At 50.5% G+C, this 17,344-nt stretch overlaps 1 protein-coding gene across 5 annotated transcripts; it reads right to left on the bottom strand.

The window, feature by feature from the left end:
• Positions 1-540: 540 nt before the first annotated feature.
• CLU (clusterin) lies at positions 541-17,268 on the bottom strand. Of its 5 annotated transcripts, none has more exons than XM_005866644.2 (10): positions 17,153-17,268; positions 16,668-16,812; positions 13,084-13,209; positions 10,876-11,024; positions 8,507-8,677; positions 6,209-6,632; positions 5,049-5,150; positions 2,136-2,365; positions 1,028-1,200; positions 541-792 (listed from the first exon to the last, which is right to left on the bottom strand). In XM_005866644.2, exons 2-10 carry the CDS (start codon positions 16,756-16,758, stop codon positions 783-785), a joined length of 1,476 nt encoding a protein of 491 aa, XP_005866706.1. In that variant the 5' UTR covers positions 16,759-16,812; positions 17,153-17,268; the 3' UTR covers positions 541-782. The 5 variants fall into 5 exon arrangements, with proteins under 5 accessions (XP_005866706.1, XP_014395564.1, XP_005866707.1 ...); XM_014540078.1 differs by having other exon boundaries at positions 13,084-13,207; positions 16,702-16,812; positions 17,153-17,267; XM_005866645.2 differs by lacking the exon at positions 16,668-16,812 and having other exon boundaries at positions 17,153-17,264.
• Between the last annotated feature and the right edge of the window lie 76 nt (positions 17,269-17,344).

Here is a 17,344-nt window from a genome sequence, read left to right as displayed (position 1 = left end):
GTTTTCAGGCTGGCCACACCCCCTTCAGGGTGGGGGTCCCTACTGGGGTGCCTGGCCAGCCTGGGTGAGGGGCTGAGGGCTGTTTTCAGGCTGGCCACACCCCCTGGCAACCCAAGCTCCCAGACTTTTTTTTTTCTTTTCTGGGATTTATTTATCTTCTATGATTGAAACTTTGTAGCCTTGAGCAGAGCCCAGTGCCGTCCAGGGCAGGTGAGAAGCTTGGCTTCCTCCATCGCCTGGGGCAACCCAAGCCTCCTGCTCGCTCCAGCTCCGTGGCTGCTGCCATCTTTGTGACGGAGTGGTGGAGTGATGGTTAATTTGCATATTACTGTTTTATTGGAGATATATATATATATACATATAGGAATCCTTCCATTGGGTCAACTTCATCATCACACTCCTTTTATTCTCAGCTCTATGATACCCCCATACTATTTTAGCCACTGATTTTTCTTTTCTACTTCTTCCTCTTTTTTATTTTCTATAACAAAATGAAGGTGTGTGGGAGGATAGAAAAAAAACAGCAAAAGAAGAGGACACTCCAGAGCATACAGGCAGCTTTATTGAGTTAGTGGCATGCAGGGAAGTCCCTCCCCCGTCAGCAAGAGCAGGCATTAGAGTGCAGGGTCCGGAGGGAGGAGAGGCTGGGCGGGGTCAGGAGGGCCTGAGGCTGGGGTCTGGTCACTTGGTGACATGCAGAGTTCTCCTCTGGGGGCCTGGGGGTCCTCTCAGGGGCAACAGGATTCAGACACCCCCATACCTGGAAAAGCAACCTTCACATTTCATTTCTCCCTGAAAAAAAAAAAAATGGAGGCAGGGGAGAAAGTGAGGGCTCCGTATTCACCAACACTCAAATTCTTACCAAACAAGAAAGAGCACCCTCCAGAGGAAAACCAGGGGTCCCGGTGGTTTCCTGGCCTCCTGTCAGGATTCTGGCCGTCGTTCCCAGACTGGCTACTCGGCCTTTTTTTGGCTCCCAGGGACCTGGGGGGCCCGGAAGGACCGTAGCTAAGACCTGCACACTCACCGGGTACTCTGGCGGTATTCCTGCAGAGCTTTCTCGGCCACGGTCTCCATAAATTTAGGATTGTGGATGGAGACTTCTGGGACAGTCACGGTGATGGGGTCAGAATCAAAGAGCGTCAGAATCACCTTCGTGAAACCGGAGGGAACGCTGGAGTCGGAGCCGCGGGAAGCCACCTGGGCGGAGGGAGGGTGGGAGAAGGGCTGAGACACCCGCCAAACTCCACTCGTTTTGCAACAGAAGTCAGGCCTAAATCTGGACCGGTGACGCCTTTGCTTCTGACTAATCTGGACACGTGTACACCTCACTGGAAAGCAATGCCGCTGTTCAGAGGCACTTGGCAGGTGTAAATGGCACCGCAAAGGACCAGCCTGGGGGAGCCCCTTGAAGATGATTTCCAAGCCACCGTGTGTCCTTTGGGCAGCCACTGGCCTGGCTGAGGTAGAAAAGGAATCAGGGAAAGAAAATAGAGCCCTGGCTGGTTTGGCTCAGTGGATAGAGCGTTGGCCTGCAGACTGAAGGGTCCCGGTTTCAATTCCGGTCAAGGGCACATGCCTGGGTTGCGGGCTCGATCCCCAGTAGGAGGTGTGCAGGAGGCAGCTGATCAATGATTCTCTCTCATCATTGATGTTTCTCTCTCTCTCTCTCTCTCCTCCCTTCCTCTCTGAAACCAATAAAAATATATTTAAAAAAAAAAGAAAATAGAAAGGTTCCCAGTGCTGGAGGGGAGCTTTTCATCATGGACACAGGAGGCTGCCCCAATTCCCGAGTGCCCAGCCCACACAGTAGGAGGGGCAGCTTCATGGAAAGAGCACAGGGTCCCAGCCAAGCAGACAGGCTCCGTCCCCCAGGCGAGGCACCTGTCAGTCATCTGGCCTTGACCAAGCTCTCCAACCTCTCTCACTCTCCTCATCCATAAAACGGGGTCATGACATTGCACCTCTGGGCGATGAGGCTCCCAGGCAATGATGCACACAAAGGTCGTATGTTTCCGGCCGCAGGACAAACACTCAATGGAAAGCATAAGTCTTCATCCCGTTTCACCCCCCAGGGAGGGCCACATCATCCTCTCCGGGCCGCACCTTGGGTCCCAGCTGTCGGAGAGACTCACCGTGGTGACGTGGAGGGAGTACTGGTCCTCCCTCTGGGTGAGGTTGGCCAGCTGGGACACCCAGTTGAACTGCTCGTTGAGCTGCTTGAGCAGAGCGGAGGTGTTGAGCATCTTCTGCTGGTAGGACCGCAGCAGCTCGTCGTACTGCCTGGCTAACTTCTCCGCCAGCTCCAGGGAGCTGTTCAGCTCCTCGCGCAGCAGGTTCTGCGCAGGGTTGCTGCCCGAGCAGTCTGCCCCGAGACGAGACGGAAAACACAACAGGCCGCCACGTGAAGGGAAAGTCAAACAGGGAAGAAACGGGATGGAAATCAGTTCACGAAGCCAGGACCTAAAGCAGAGCCGGTTGCCGGTCCCAAACCGACTGTCATCAGCCCGTGACAACATGAAGAGGTCGCCCCCGAATGTAGCCCAGCAGGTGGCTTCCTTCATTGAGAAAGCCTCGTCCTGGAAAACTGTCAGCTGGACTACACAGTGTGCTTAGTGACATCGCTGGAGGCTGGGGGCGAGCGCAGCTGACCACACTCGGCGAAGCCTGGACCTCAGTGCTCCGGCTGCTCAGATCTAGGGCCACTCTGCTGTCCCCGTCCCCCCCTGAGTCATTTCCGGAGACTGGGGGGAGGGGGCGGGAAGTCACGTGGAGCTACCGTTTGTGTGGCACCCACCACATACCAGATACCACATAAGTGCTTTGGATGTCCGTTATCTGTAATAATCAGGTGTATTCTAAGAGCCACCAATAATGAATTTTTATTTTTTACCAAAAATGAAATGGAGACCCACACTTGCTTGAAGTTATAGAATAAACAATCTGTGGGACCAGAATTGAACCTGGGGCTTTAACTCTTAAATTTAGCCTCTTCCTATTCGGAGTCTGTAGTCTGGAAAATTCTCCAAGCTTGTCTTTTGGCCGTAGCTGCAGAGTTAGAAATGCTGCCCCAAGACTTCATTTAGCAGAAGAGCAGCTGGTGGCTGGGGTTCTGGCTTCCCACCCACCCACGTGGCTGGTCACCAAGTTCACCGGTGGAGCAGGGAAGACAGAGTTCATTCTTTTTTGTGCCTGAATGAGTGCCCACTGCAGGGTGCCAGATTGATAAGAATTGGCAACTCCCCACTATCTCTAAAAACTACTCTTTTTTTCTCTCCCTACATTTTAAAAAAATATTCCAAGGGGAGCACATCAAACCCAAATGAGTCAGGGGAAAGGAGATCTTTTCACACTAAAGAATGGCAATCATTTCTATTAAATGATTATATGTAATCCTTTTCATCAAATGATTGTATTGAATGTAATCATTGGTATTGCAATAAAATAAATGTTAGGCGGGGCAAGAAACAGAATTACGAACAAGAAGCCAGGTTGGAAAAGATAGATAATAAATAACCTTAACTCTTTTACCAGGAAATAATTTAAAGATCAGAAAAGTCATTGAGAACAGCGACTCAGTCTAGAGAGGGTGGGGACTGACAGGAGGGGGGGTGGCTACTGGCATCTAGTGGTTAGAGGCCAGGGATGCTGCTAAACCTCCTACAGGGCACAAGACAGCCCCCAACGACAAAGAATGATCTGGACAAAAATGTCAATAGTGAAGAAGTTGAGAAATCCCAGTCTGGAGTTCCTGGGCAATGCCTGCTTATGTATTTGCAAGAACCTTAAATAAGAGGCCATCAGTATTCCTCGGTGTAGAAAAGACGGTGGCTGTGTAGGTGAGCTGTGATCAGTGACCATGAAGGTCAGTGCCAAGGGGTGCCAACCTGAGCCTAGGCAGCTGTGTGTCTTTTCTTCTGGCCTTAACATGACTAACTTTCTGGTGGTGAGGTACTATGTCATTTATGCTATTCTAACAATGATATCGTATGGGAACAGGCCAAGGGGCTTGGGTATTCATCCATCAGTTTCCTATGACACTTGTATTTATTTTGCAGTGGCTTCTAAAATTACAGGAATGGGGCTAGAATATTTAACCAGACTCTGAAGGCCTGCCCTGGCAAACACACACATATTAAATAAGAGCAAGGCCACCACATTGATCCTTTATTTACAAGGGAAACCATTAACTCTTGCTGAGCACAGACTATTATGGGCCAAAAAGTTTCTAGATGCTTTTAGAGCTGTTATCTCAAAGCAGGAAGAAACTAGCCACTGTCCAGATCTGACAAAGCCGAGGGGGACGATTTCCTTTGCCTCGGAGATCAACCCACCAGAGGCAATGGGACCACCGTCATTGGCCCAGGGGTGTCTGAGGGACCACCGTCATTGGCCCAGGGGTGTCTGAGGGACCACCGTCATTGGCCCAGGGGTGCTGAAGACAGACCCCAAAGTGCTGGTTAAGAGCACATCCAAACACTTAAGTCCCCCACATGGGTTGTCCTGTAATTTGGGGGAGTTACTTAACCTGTCTTTGACTGAGTTTCTACCTCTGTAAGATAGGGACATTCATTGTACCCAACTCAGGGTCATTTTGAGGAAATTAGCAACTGTTTGCAAAGTGTTTAGAACAGTACCTGGCACATGGTAGGTGTTTGCTAAACCGAAAACATACTATTTAAAATGTCACCGTCTGCAGGAAAAAACGAGGATGTCTACTATGCTTGGCCCTTGGGAAAAGAATGATGGGGAAATCAAAGATGATGGCTTTTCAAAAAAGCATAACAGCCCCTCCCATGACCTCCTGTTGGCCATGTGCTGGATGACTTGGTGGGCACTTTATATAATAGTATATTGTCCAATTCCTGATTTCAGGGGCAACTCTGCATCCTAACCCTTGTCTACAGATAGGGGCCCAGGCGGAAGAAGGCAAACAACCTCCCCTGGTGCCACAGCCAGAAAGCAGCAGAGCTGAAACTCGAACTCCCATCATCTGACCAATAAAGGCAGCCCCACTGAGGTACCAGGTGCAAGGCTCCCAGACTTACCCACTGACAAGATCTCCTGGCACTTGGCACACTGGTCCTTCATCTTCAGGCACCCCGTAGAGTTGTGACGTATCTCCTTGCATATGGTACGGTTATCGTTTTCTGGAGACACACAGGGGAAGAGGGAGTCATGCTGAAGGACTATACAGAGCAATACAGTGATGGGCCGCCCCAATGTCCCTGACCCCTTCGACACTACTGCTTGGCCCTTTGAGCTGGTTCTGCAGGCAGAGCAGGTTGGAGTTGGCCTGCAGATACAGGCCTCTGATCAGGGATCCCTGCAGAAGGACAAGGAGGTAGTTCCCAGGGTTCCCCCAGTTAGGTATGGCCTCCCCTGCCACCATCTCCCTCGATGAGCCCTCTCCTGCCTTGATACTCCCCTATTTGTACTTCTCTTTGGCATCATAACCCATCTTGCTCTGCGTTTAACTGACTCATTTCTCTCCCCCTAGCGAGTCAGCAAGCCCCTTGAAGGCCAGAATGGGATCCTCCTTTCAGACTCCTTATAACACAGAACTCCCCCCATTACGGATATGCAGTAGATACTGGTTCGATTCAATACTCTCTTCTATTTCCACATCATTTGAAGCCAAACCTGGTGCCAGTCAAACTATAGCCTTTAGGAGATGGTGTTGGCCAACCAATATCTATTGGTTCAATGAAGGAAGTAATTTCTGAAAGTATTGGCTTTTCATGTCCATATTAGACTTCATTCATTCAAAAAATATTAATTATGTGCCCATTCTCTACCAGACCCTAAGGTTATAGCCATGAACAGCTTTCTTAAGACTAAATAATTTGTCGCCAATATATACATGGCATCCACAGACAACCACCTGGGTTCCCAAGAGAAAGGGGTCTGGTTCTCTATAGGCAGGAGTCAATCCGATGCCCAACAGTTGCTGGAAGGGGCACGGTAAACTCCAAGTTCTGCAGAGCTAGATTTGACCAGGTCCCATTTTACCAGCTGCAAAACTTTGGATACAATCCTCCATCTCTCTGTCGCTGTTTTCTCCTCTTTAAATGGGGTTAATATCACCTTTACAGGGGTGCTGGGGGGGAAATCAAGACGACACATACCAAGTTCTTAGCATCTAATGGGTTTTTCAACAAGTTGTTGTTCCCATCCCTTCTTAGGAGGAAGGAGACATCTTTCTAACCTTCCGGGAATTCCACCATTGGAAACTCGAAGAGAGGTTCCTGGAGTTGGCTATCCATGGTCTGCTGAGCCTGGTGCATCATGTCCTGGAACATGTCCTGGAAGGGCCGGAACATGTCCTGGAAGTTTGGGATTCCAAACATGGGGAAAGGCATTAAGTTTCGGGCAAAGCGGGTCTTGGGACTGAAGAAGAGGGGCCTCCTTGGGGATGAGCCGAAGGGTGGAAAGTGGAAGGGATCCAGGGGTTCCCGGTTGAAGAAACTGTTGTGGAAAAATTCATCCATAATACTGGACATCTTTTCGAATCTGTCCTCCATGGTGTCCAGTACGTGGGCCTGCTGCCGGTCATTCTCCAGCAGGGAGTCGATGCGGTCACCGTTCATCCAGAAGTAGAAGGGAGAGCTCTGGTTCAGGAACTCCTCCAGCTGCGGCAGGCAGAATGCGGAACAGTGAGGAGAAGCTCACGAGGGTCTCAACCTCCTGCACCTCCCTCTTGTTGAGATGGGCCAGGCCCAGCTCCTCCTCACTGCATGTGACTGAAGGCCCCCCTGAGACTGGCTCCCTGGTTTCTGAACTGTCAGGCCAGTGCCCTTCCAGTCTACCCATCCCAACAGAGCAGAGTTTAGGAAGACCCATGAGGCCCTAGAGCAGTGGTTCTCAACCTTCCTAATGCCGTGACCCTTTAATAGGCCAGGGTACTCATATGTGGGCGTATCTGCATGTGGGCGGACCCTCCTGAAGACGGATAGAAGAGCGGTGTCTCGGTTCCTAAGACCATCGAAAATATGTGTTTTCCGATGGTCTTAGGCAACCCCTGTGAAAGGGTCGTTCGACCCCCAAAGGGGTCGCAACCCACAGGTTGAGAACCGCTGCTCTAGAGTCACAAGGCTCATCACTTGAGACTATCTGTGGTTTTCTTTGGCCACTAATGATCCCCACCCCTGCTCAGCCAAAGACCAATTGGTATGTCTTCAGTGAGTAGCAAAATTTGAGTCCCGATTAACGAGGCTCACAGGGAAGGATGGAATCCACATTAATGTACTAAAAATCCTTAATTCCTTCCATCTAAGTGGACACAGGGCTGTGCCATACCATGACGTGATTTATGTAATCCAGCTAATAACTGCTGGATAAGAGTCTTCTAAGAGGTGGCAAATACCTGGCACAGGTGCTTTTCATGACTGTATTTCTGCACTTATCGCAGACTTTACCAATTGATAATGGCACCCTGGGCGCAAATGCAGCCAGAACTAATCAATTGCATCTGTGAAATGAAGCTGTGGTATTTTAATTATAAAAAGAAAAATGTAATCCAGCTAATAACTGCTGGATAAGAGTCTTCTAAGAGGTGGCAAATACCTGGCACAGGTGCTTTTCATGACTGTATTTCTGCACTTATCGCAGACTTTACCAATTGATAATGGCACCCTGGGCGCAAATGCAGCCAGAACTAATCAATTGCATCTGTGAAATGAAGCTGTGGTATTTTAATTATAATAAGAAAAATATTTATTTGGTCTTTGACCCTTTCTAACAAAGAGCTCCTAAAACCCTGTGAATTTCCTATCATGAGAACAATAAGGGTATCTTTTATGATTTTAATGAGGTGACTTTTAGAAAACACTCTTAAGGATGAAGGCTGGGGAAGGGAACCTTGATTAGAAGCTTGAAACTTTCAGTCCCACACTCTGATTTCTGGGGAGGGGAGAGGAGCTGGAGGTTGAATCAATCTCCAATGGCCAATGTTGCTGATGTTAATGAAGCCTCCATGAAAACCCAAAAGGACAAGTTCCCAGAGTGTGCGGGGTTGTTGAACACACAGAGATGTGGAGAGAAGGGTGCACCTGGAGAGAACGAGGGAGCTACCTGCCCCTTCCCCCTGCTCTATGCATCTCTTCCATTTTGGCTGTTCCTTTTATAATAAACCTGTAATCTAAGAAGTAAAATGTTTCTCTGAGTTCCATGAGCCACTCTAGCAAATCAATTAAGGAGGGGGGTTGTTGAAACCTCCAATCTATAGCTCCACAGTCAGAAGCACAGGTGACAACCTGGACATGTGATTAGCACCTGAAGGGGGTGTGGGACAGTCTTGTGGGACTGAGTCCTTAACCTGTGGGATCTGAGGCTATCTCCAGGGAGATAGTGTCAGAATTGAGTTGAATTATAGGACACCAAGCTGGTGTGGGAGAACTCACACACGTTGGAATTGGGTGTAGAATAACAGAAGCATGTTTCACCAGGTTCTCCTCATTCCCCACTCAGAGCCTAGGCTGCACTCCACAGCGCTTCCCTGTTTCACCTGGTGGCCAACCAGCCCTGAGCTGCTCCTGCAGACGCGCGCGTAGAACTTCATGCAGGTCTGCTTCAGACAGGGCTTACACTCCTCCCAGAGGGACAGCATGGTGTCATTGCACACTTCCTGGGACGCCTTCAGCTTCATTTCAGCATCCTTGGTATCAGTTAGGGCATCCTACAGCGGGACACAAAGCCAGGTTAGCCACGCAGAACTCACGGGCTGCACCCTCCCCCAGCACGCACAGTGATGCTGGGCCCTCCACCCAGGCAGACTTCCCACGTCTGGGCACACGGTGTGCTCATTTCCACCCCAGCTCTGGCTCCCGTGTGCCCTCTTTTGCCTACCTGGAATTCCTTGCCCACCTAGCTTTAAAGATCCTTTCATCTTCAAAACCCAACTGTTCCTTAGTCCTCCCCGGCTAGTAGACCCCGTGTGGACATCTCCTTCTCTGATACACACTTAGAGTCTCTACCCCAGGATTTGCCTCTCACTTATACTTCACTTTCTATGCTCAACTTCTGGTGTCTAAAGGTCATCATCCAAAGCTCCTGGAGGCTCCCTGGATCTTAGTTTCTGTTGGGACCATGGTCCCTGGCATGCAACCAGAATAGGCCAGCTTTCAAAGTCAAAGTCAGCACAATCCCCCGAACTCTCTAATGTGCCCCTGTCATCTGACCCCATAGTTTTATATGAATCTATGCCAAGGAATTCCTGCAATAAAGGAAAAATCCTTATGCCTAAAGATCTTTGTTTCCATATGTGTTTATGGCAAAAAACAAATAAACAAAACAACCAACAACCTAGAATTAATTCAGATGTAAAACTAGGGGACAAGTTAAGCAAATTGTGGGACATACGAAGGATAAGTACAGCACTCCAAGGGATGTTTATGTTAAGTTTTAGTAGTATAATAAGCATTTTTCATGTTAGAAATTCCTGATTTGTCAAAAAAGCATAGAGGGAAATAAATAGTAAGAAACAGACCAAATGTTAACAGTGCATTGTCCTTAAGTATAAGGATTACAGAAAATCTTTTCCTCCTCTGCTTTTCTGTATTAAAATCTTGATGAATGAGCGTGTTACTCTTCAAAGAAGAATGAAGTAGAGCATGAAGACACTCTGAAGGTCTGACCAGGAGGCGTTCCCTGCTCTGTGCTGGGGAAAGCCACCTTCCACTGAGCCACTTCGCAAGCGTCAGCTCTGCTGGTCACCTCCTTTCTTTCCGGTTCACATAGTCTTCAACTAAGAAGTAAATGGAATCCTTTTTCCAAACTTGATGAGCTTTATTATAAAATCTGGATTGTCAAATATCAAACTCCAACATTAACCCAAAAAATTCGAGAATGAGACTCGTCCCTCCCACATGAGCGACGTGAGGATTCTCATAGAATGGTGAGAATGAACACCGAGGCCGAGGACGGACATAAAATCTCAAAGAAAGTGAGAGCTGCACCTGGGCCAGCATTTCCTTAAGTGGCGCCCATGAAATGGTGCTAAAAGCTGTCAAGAAAAATAAAACTGGGCTTTCTGTTCAACTTGATTGGAAAAACACTGGGCTGAATGAAGTTACATAGGTTTTTCTTCTTTTTTTTAAATTGTTGACACTATCACAGATGTCCCCCACTCTCCTCTTGCCCCCCACCCTGGTTTTTCCTACATAGGATTCTCTACTGCAGAACTTTCCAGAGCCTTTAAAATGCTTTTACTATGCATATGGATCATGAAGGTGGCAGGTGGCCCCATCTTAGCGTCTCCTTCATTAGGGGTAGGATGGCAATGGGAGTAGGTTTTTAGGATACCCTTAAGAAGACTCTTGATTTTTTTAAAATAAATTGTTCATTGAATTATAGTGTTTTAGTTTTGTTGAATCATTAAGCGCAGCCTAGAGCTACTAAGTTCACTATTGGACTTAGCTGTTTCTTTTATGAAGTAGTCCAGAACTCTAGAAAGACACTGAGGCAACACAGTGTGTGCCTGCCTTAATCCCAAGGTATCGCCCCTTCTAGATAAGCTTTCTGAAAGTAGGGCGCCTTCCCCCTCCTACCCCATGACAGACCCTATCCAAAGCCTACCTTGGAGCGTGCCCATAGTCAGGGTTTGGAAAAATCTATTGAAATGAATCTGGGTATCAGGCCCTGAGCCAGGCTGGTAATAAAAGCAGATCCAAGATCTCACCCTTTTAAGCTTTCAAAAGCAAATAAACCCTCCCTATTTCTTAACCACAGTCCCAGTGTCAGGTGACACAGCCCTGGAAAGACAGAGGGCCAATGTGGCAACCCAGAAGGACACCCGAGGAGAAGCCAGGACCCCTCCCTGCCCCCTTCCAGCAGGGGGCGTCAAAGCAGGGCCACGGTCGCCGGGCTCTTCCTTACCTCTTTCTTCTTCTTGGCTTCTTCCAAGCTGAGGAGCAGTGATTTGCGCTCATCATTGGTGTGGTCTATTAGAGACTTGATGTGTTTCACCTCCTTGAAGGCATTTTTAATTTCCTTATTAACGTACTTACTCCCCTCGGTGGACATTTCTGCAAGAGAAGGGCGGGGAAGTAGAATGAGGCCAGAGGAAGAGATGGCGCTGGGGGATATAAGCCTGGAACCAGCTGGAATGGTCAGAAAGGCAGTGGGTGCAGGGGCTTCCAGGCTGGGAACCCCCTGGCAGGCAGCCTTTGGGCCCCAGCTTTCCCTGACACAGGTTCCCATCACGGGGTGCACTGTGGACCCAGAGTTCCGGAATCCAGGGCACCAACTGTTCACAAACACAAACCCTCGGGTGTGGAGAGCCGGCACGGCCATGGCATACTCAGCCCTAGGGCGCCTGATGTGCCATGCCAGCTCAGCTTGGTTCAGTGACCCTGAGTGGGGGTGGTAAAAGGCTTGGAAAAAACAGACATGAGAATGAAAGCTGGGTCTCGGTGGGACACTGCTTCCATGATGAGGAGACAGCGCCAGCGCCCACAAGCCATGTCTTTATTTTATAGCAGATGCCACAAGGCAAAGGAGGGGCACGATCAAGATGTTAACAACATTCTCGTTGGTTTCAACCCTACTCAACTACATGCACCTGAACTCTATCACTCAGGCACGTGGGGTCATGTGTTCAGACCACAGGTTCAAGCTCACAACTATAGCTGTTGGCTAATTGTGCTGGGAAGGCTCTGCCCTCCAGCTGGGACTTGCACATGGCAACGAGAGGACTGTGCCCTCTCCTCAGTCCAAGGCTTGAACCTGTCCAATACTTGGGGCAGGCACACCCCAGAGAAGGGACAGAGGCACGAACTCCTTTTGGGCTGCACGCCGAGCCTGCCCAGCCGCAGAAGAAAATTTCCCAGGGAAAAAAAGAAATCCTGAAAGAGTAAGCGCTTACACATCGAAATGGGAAATGTTATTCTCTTGGATACAAGTCTTTCTGGAATTCAGTTTCACCAAACATCTGAACTTCTTTTCTCCAATTCATAGTGATGGAGACACAAAGATGAATTAATAGCACTGCTCCTCTCGGAGACTGTGACCAAGACATAACACCATGTGACAAATGCATGGTGACATCGTCTCCATGGGGCAAGCGCTGAGCCAGACACCTCATGTGCGTGTCCCTTAACACCCTGGCACTCTCCTCGTCCGCACTGCACAGTGAGGTCACGATACCTGCCCAGGCTGACACAGCAGGGGAGCTGCAGGGCCAGACTCATACCCAGGTCTGATCTCAAGGCTGGGGTTTGTAACTACTACCCAGAGGGCCACTCGGCTAGGAGGATGAGAGTGGGCTGGAGGGAGGATGGGTTTTAGGAAAGGCCTGGAGAAGAGGGGGCTATCTGCTGGGCTCCGAAGGATGACAGCTTCACGTTAAGCCATAATTCTCCTTCCCTATGAGCAGAGAATACGGAGCATGGGTTCCTGGGTGGGAAGGCGGAGATACATGTACTAAATGCTACGAAACTCAAAAACGCACTGCACAGTGAGGTCACGATACCTGCCCAGGCTGACACAGCAGGGGAGCTGCAGGGCCAGACTCATACCCAGGTCTGATCTCAAGGCTGGGGTTTGTAACTACTACCCAGAGGGCCGCTCGGCTAGGAGGATGAGAGTGGGCTGGAGGGAGGATGGGTTTTAGGAGAAGAGGGGACCACCAGCTGGGCTCTGAAGGATGACAGCTTCACTTTAAGCCATAATTCTCCTTCCCTACGAGCAGAGAATACGGACCGTGGGTTCCTGGGTGGGAAGGTGGAGATACATGTACTAAATGCTACGAAACTCAAAAACCGGAGCTCCCCAAAGACTCAAATGGTCCAGGCTTTATGGACCTTCACGGAGGAGGTGTGGGTACCGGGCTATACAGACTGGAAAGGGAACTGGCGAATGAGACCCAGCAGCCAGAAGAGGCTGGCGATACACCTGAAAATGCTAGAAGCCAACCTGACCACAAAGAGCCTGGGCTTGGTGGCCGGGGTGGGGGAAGAGGCTCAGAGAGGGGCAGGGCCCAGCAAACCTGACTTCATGCACAGGATAAAGTGGCCTTTAACCCTTGGGGCCCTGACAGGGAAGGAGTGTGTAAGGGGGAGGGGGGGAGGCCTCTGGTCTACTCACCCTGGAGCTCTCTCTGCGAGACGGCCGGGGCGCCCAGCACCTGCCCATTCTCCCAGGTCATCAGCAGCCCCACCAAGAGCAGCAGAGTCTTCATCTTGCCTCCGATTCTGGACTCCCAGCACGCCTCTGTTTGTGGAGAACAGGAGACTGTCATGGTAACGGCTAGACAGCCTGCTGGTTTCTGGCCCAGCCTGCCGCCTGCAGGGGCTTCCCAGGAGCCCCGCAGAGGCCTGGCCATTAGCTATCCCCTCTCAACTGGCATTGCTTCATTTCTACCCCCGGGGAAGTGGGGAGAAAATATCAGACTTGACAATGGACATTTTCAAAAGAAAGTGGAGGCAGGGGGTTCAGGGAGGAACTGCAAGACAGCAGCCCAATATGAAAGAAACCAGAGTTCTGGAGTCAGCGCCCTGGGCTCAGGTCCAGGCCTTCCTCCCTACCTCCTGCATAGTAGCTAAATATGCCTGCGCAAGACGCACGCACTTCCTGCACCCAGAAAGGGGTCTCTCTGAGGGTACCTGCTCATATTAAACAAACCCTGAAAACACCGCTTTTGGATCACTCAGCGGGCCCTCTCCTGTCCCTCCATCGAGGGGGGACTGCCTCCCAGAGCCCCACCGCCCCCAAGGGCATCACCAACCAATCACAGCACGTCTCCCCACTGCGCCTCAGCACCGCCTAAAACTGGTTTCAAGTGTCTGAGGCACCGATGGCCAACCCTTTGGGTTGGGGCAGGAGAATAAATCCATTTGTCATCCCCAGTGTGGGTATAAACAAAGAGTGGAGCCAGGAAGGAAAGAAAACTGTCTTCAGGAAGTAGATAGGGAAGGGCAACGTCAAAGGCTTAACACTGGGACGAAGGGGTGCTGGGGCCCTGATGCCTCCCCAGGAGCAGTCCCTCTGCGAGCACATGGCCCCCGCTCTGCCAGGTCCCTTTCACATGGCCTCGTCCCTCTAATCCACAGCAGGGTGCCCTGCCAAGGTGCTCCTGCCACCACTCTGGGCCGGCTGCCCTGAGCCTGGGGACAGCCAGTCTTACATAATAGACCCTTTTCCAGAAGCTGAAGTTGTTGCATAAGCAGACACCCCTCCCCCCTGTAACCTACCCCCCACCAACTGCTTATCTGAACGCACCCATTTCCCACAACAGAATGGGGAGTGGGGTGCCCCCTTCCTGAAGTTGTGCAGGCCCATCTGGGATGCGTGGCGGAACATTCCTAAGGCCAGCCTCTCCAGGAAAGTAATTAGTAGGGCAGCCGATGGTGGTTCCCCAACCAGCTGCACAAAGCGCATTAGCATCACGGAGGGAAGAGTGGGTCCTCGCCTTTCCCGAAGACAGGTGGGCGGCTGGGCCAGGGCGCGATGTCAGGCCCACAGGCAGGTCCGGGCCTAACAAGCTCTGCCCTAGTTGCTCACTGAGGCCTGAAACGCCTGAAGCAGGGACAGAGCCTTTGTCACGCCAGAGCGAGAAAGCCAGCAAAATATACCATTCCAGGCGAGGCCCCTGGTAGCAATGACTTCCGAGAAGTCCAGAAGACAGGGCCTTGGGCCCTGAAGAAAGGGGAGGGAGGGTGACGAAAGGCAAGAGCACTAGATGAGGAGTCCAGAAACCCAGCAGCCAGTACAGGGTCTCCCAACCGGAGCCTGGGCTTCATGGGGAGTCATCCACCTCAGAGCCAGGAAAGAGATCCGTCTTCTGCTCAATCCCTCTGCTCCAGAGAAAGAATGGGGCTCCCCAAGGCCCTCAACAAGCTCATGGCAACCCCAGGGTGAGAACCCAGCTCTCCTGAACCCCTAGTCCAGTGTTTTTTCCTTGACACCAAGTCACTTAAGTCTCTGAGCCTCAGTTTCTTCATCTGTGAAATGGACCTGACATAGACCTCAGAGATGTGAATGTGTTCTGTAAACACAAGGTCTTATAGGACCATAGTGAGTTCCGACTACTTCACAATTTGATGTAGGACCAGGTGTGAGCACTGGCAGGGCCCTCAGGGGAGTGGGGGCAGGTGGCCGTTTGGAGAGGCGCAGAGGAACAGAAGTGGGCACACAGAGGCCACCTGTGGTCCCTCCCTGACTGTGTGGCTTTGCCTTAGTGAAATGACCTGCTACTTTCGAGCACCTATGAATCACCGGAGAGCAGGGGGCGGGTCTTGTTATAACACTGATTCTGAATCTGCTTTTCTAACAAGCATACAGGTGATATTGATAACGCTAGTCCCAGGATAGCACTAGAACAGTGGCTGCATGGCCACGGGCCCTGTCTGTCTTTTAAAAAAAAAATTTACTTATTGATTTTAGAGAGAGAAACATCAATTTGTTTCTCCACTTATTTATACGTTCATCAGTTGATTCTTGTACGTGCCCTGACCAGGAATCGAACCTGGAACTGTGGTGTATGGGGATAATGCTCTACCAGTGGTCGGCAAACTCATTAGTCAACAGAGCCAAATATCAACAGTACAACCATTGAAATTTCTTTTGAGAGCCAATTTTTTAAACTTAAACTATATAGGTAGGTACATTGTTATTAACTTAATTAGGGTACTCCTAAGGCTTAGGAAGAGCCACACTCAAGGGGCCAAAGAGCCGCATGTGGCTCTCGAGCCGCAGTTTGCTGACCACTGCTCTAACCAACAGAGCTAGCCGGTCAGGGCCGCACCTGCCCTCTTTAAGCACCTCCCCTCTCATCTTCTGGCCTGGGCTCCTGTCTGGCAACTGCTTTGATTAGACAAGTCACCCCAAAGCCCTCTTTTCCCCACCCTTACCTGGCAGCCTTTCCCCCAGGGGGGGCTTACCCACCCAGAGGGAGCCTGGGGAGGACTTGGGGATCTAAGCAAAGCTTATACACCACAGGGTTTAAAGCCCAAGGCCCAAGCTCCTACTCTACTTCCTCCACGAGGGCAGAAAACTAAACCAAAAAAGAAAAATAAGAAAATAATTCACCTGTAATTCACACCATCCAGAGGCAAATATTACCTCTGTGGTATCTTTCCTTCTATTTCCCATGCATTTGCATACAATCAGATTCTTTACATCCACTAGATCAACTATTCTTTAAAAGTAGGAATCTGCTTGTGGCTGCATAATAATAGAGTCCATTTTCTGATATGCTCTGTGTTGCTATCCCACAAGACTAGACATTTAAATTGTAATTCCCCACTATTACAATGAACACTGTCACGGGCATCCTTTTGTTGTAGCTGCACCTTTAAACTCCTAATCTTTCTCTTTAAAAAAATATTAATAACAATCAGCTTCTCTTTTTAAAAATTAGGTCCAGAAATTCTGGAAGGTCAAGTGGCTCTGGTTCTAATCTCTATTCTGACACCTCCCTGCTGTTTATCTTTGGAAAAGGCCCTGCACCTCTCTAGGCCTCACAGTATCAGCTATAAGATGAGCCGGTTGAGTCAGACGTCTGACGTCTGATGGGGGTTGAGTGACTCTCCTCTGATGTTCCCTGGCGCATTAGGAAGCAGAAAGAGTAGGATTTGTGTGGTTGTAACATAGAATTAAATCAAAACCTCATACTTATAAGCACACTACCCGGAGAACTAGAAAATTCTGAAGCAAACAAGGTGACTCACGCACGCCAGCTGGCAACACCCCTGGAGATGGTACCTTTCCAGGGAAGATGCTGCAGAAAGGCTCCAGGTGCAGGCAGACGCTGCCGCTCATCAGCCTGGGCCTCTGGCAATAGACGTCGGTTCTCCAGGTCTCGGTTTCCCCCGGCTTTGCAAAAAGAGGCTCCTTACACCTGTCCTGCTTACCCACACCATTGTGGTTGCAGCTAATGGGCCGAATCCCAGCCTGTGCACCGCCCCCAGCGAGCTGGCCTTCTGCCCCGCTGCCTGGTGATAGGGCTCCGGCTGCCTATCTTCTCAGACTCCTTCCGCTGCATCCATAGATGGGTTCTGATCCCCTAGGACTACTAGCGATGGTCCTCTCCTCGCCTGCCTGCCACCCCGCCCGCCCATCGGTCCTCGGCCCGGGAGAGGCTCTGCGCAGGGGTAGGGGAGGTGGGGACCGGGAGAGGCTCTGCGCAGGGGTCGGGGAAGTGGGGACCTCTCACCGGTCAGTGGTGCCCGTGCGCTCCTCCTGGCGACGCGGCTTGGTAAGCACCGTGCGGCGGCGCCGTATTTATAGGGATCTGCCTCGTATACACCCCCTTCGGGGCTGGCTGCAAACCTGCGTGACTCACGCCCAAAGAATGCCGGGGAATGCACGGGAGCTTTCTGGAAGCTGGCGCGGGAGGGGGTGCGGG

Source organism: Myotis brandtii, unplaced genomic scaffold (genome assembly GCF_000412655.1).
Source record: "Myotis brandtii unplaced genomic scaffold, ASM41265v1 scaffold236, whole genome shotgun sequence".
Lineage (NCBI taxonomy): Eukaryota > Metazoa > Chordata > Mammalia > Chiroptera > Vespertilionidae > Myotis > Myotis brandtii.
Note: the sequence above shows the minus strand (reverse complement) of the source record. Positions and strands in the feature narration are given on the sequence as shown.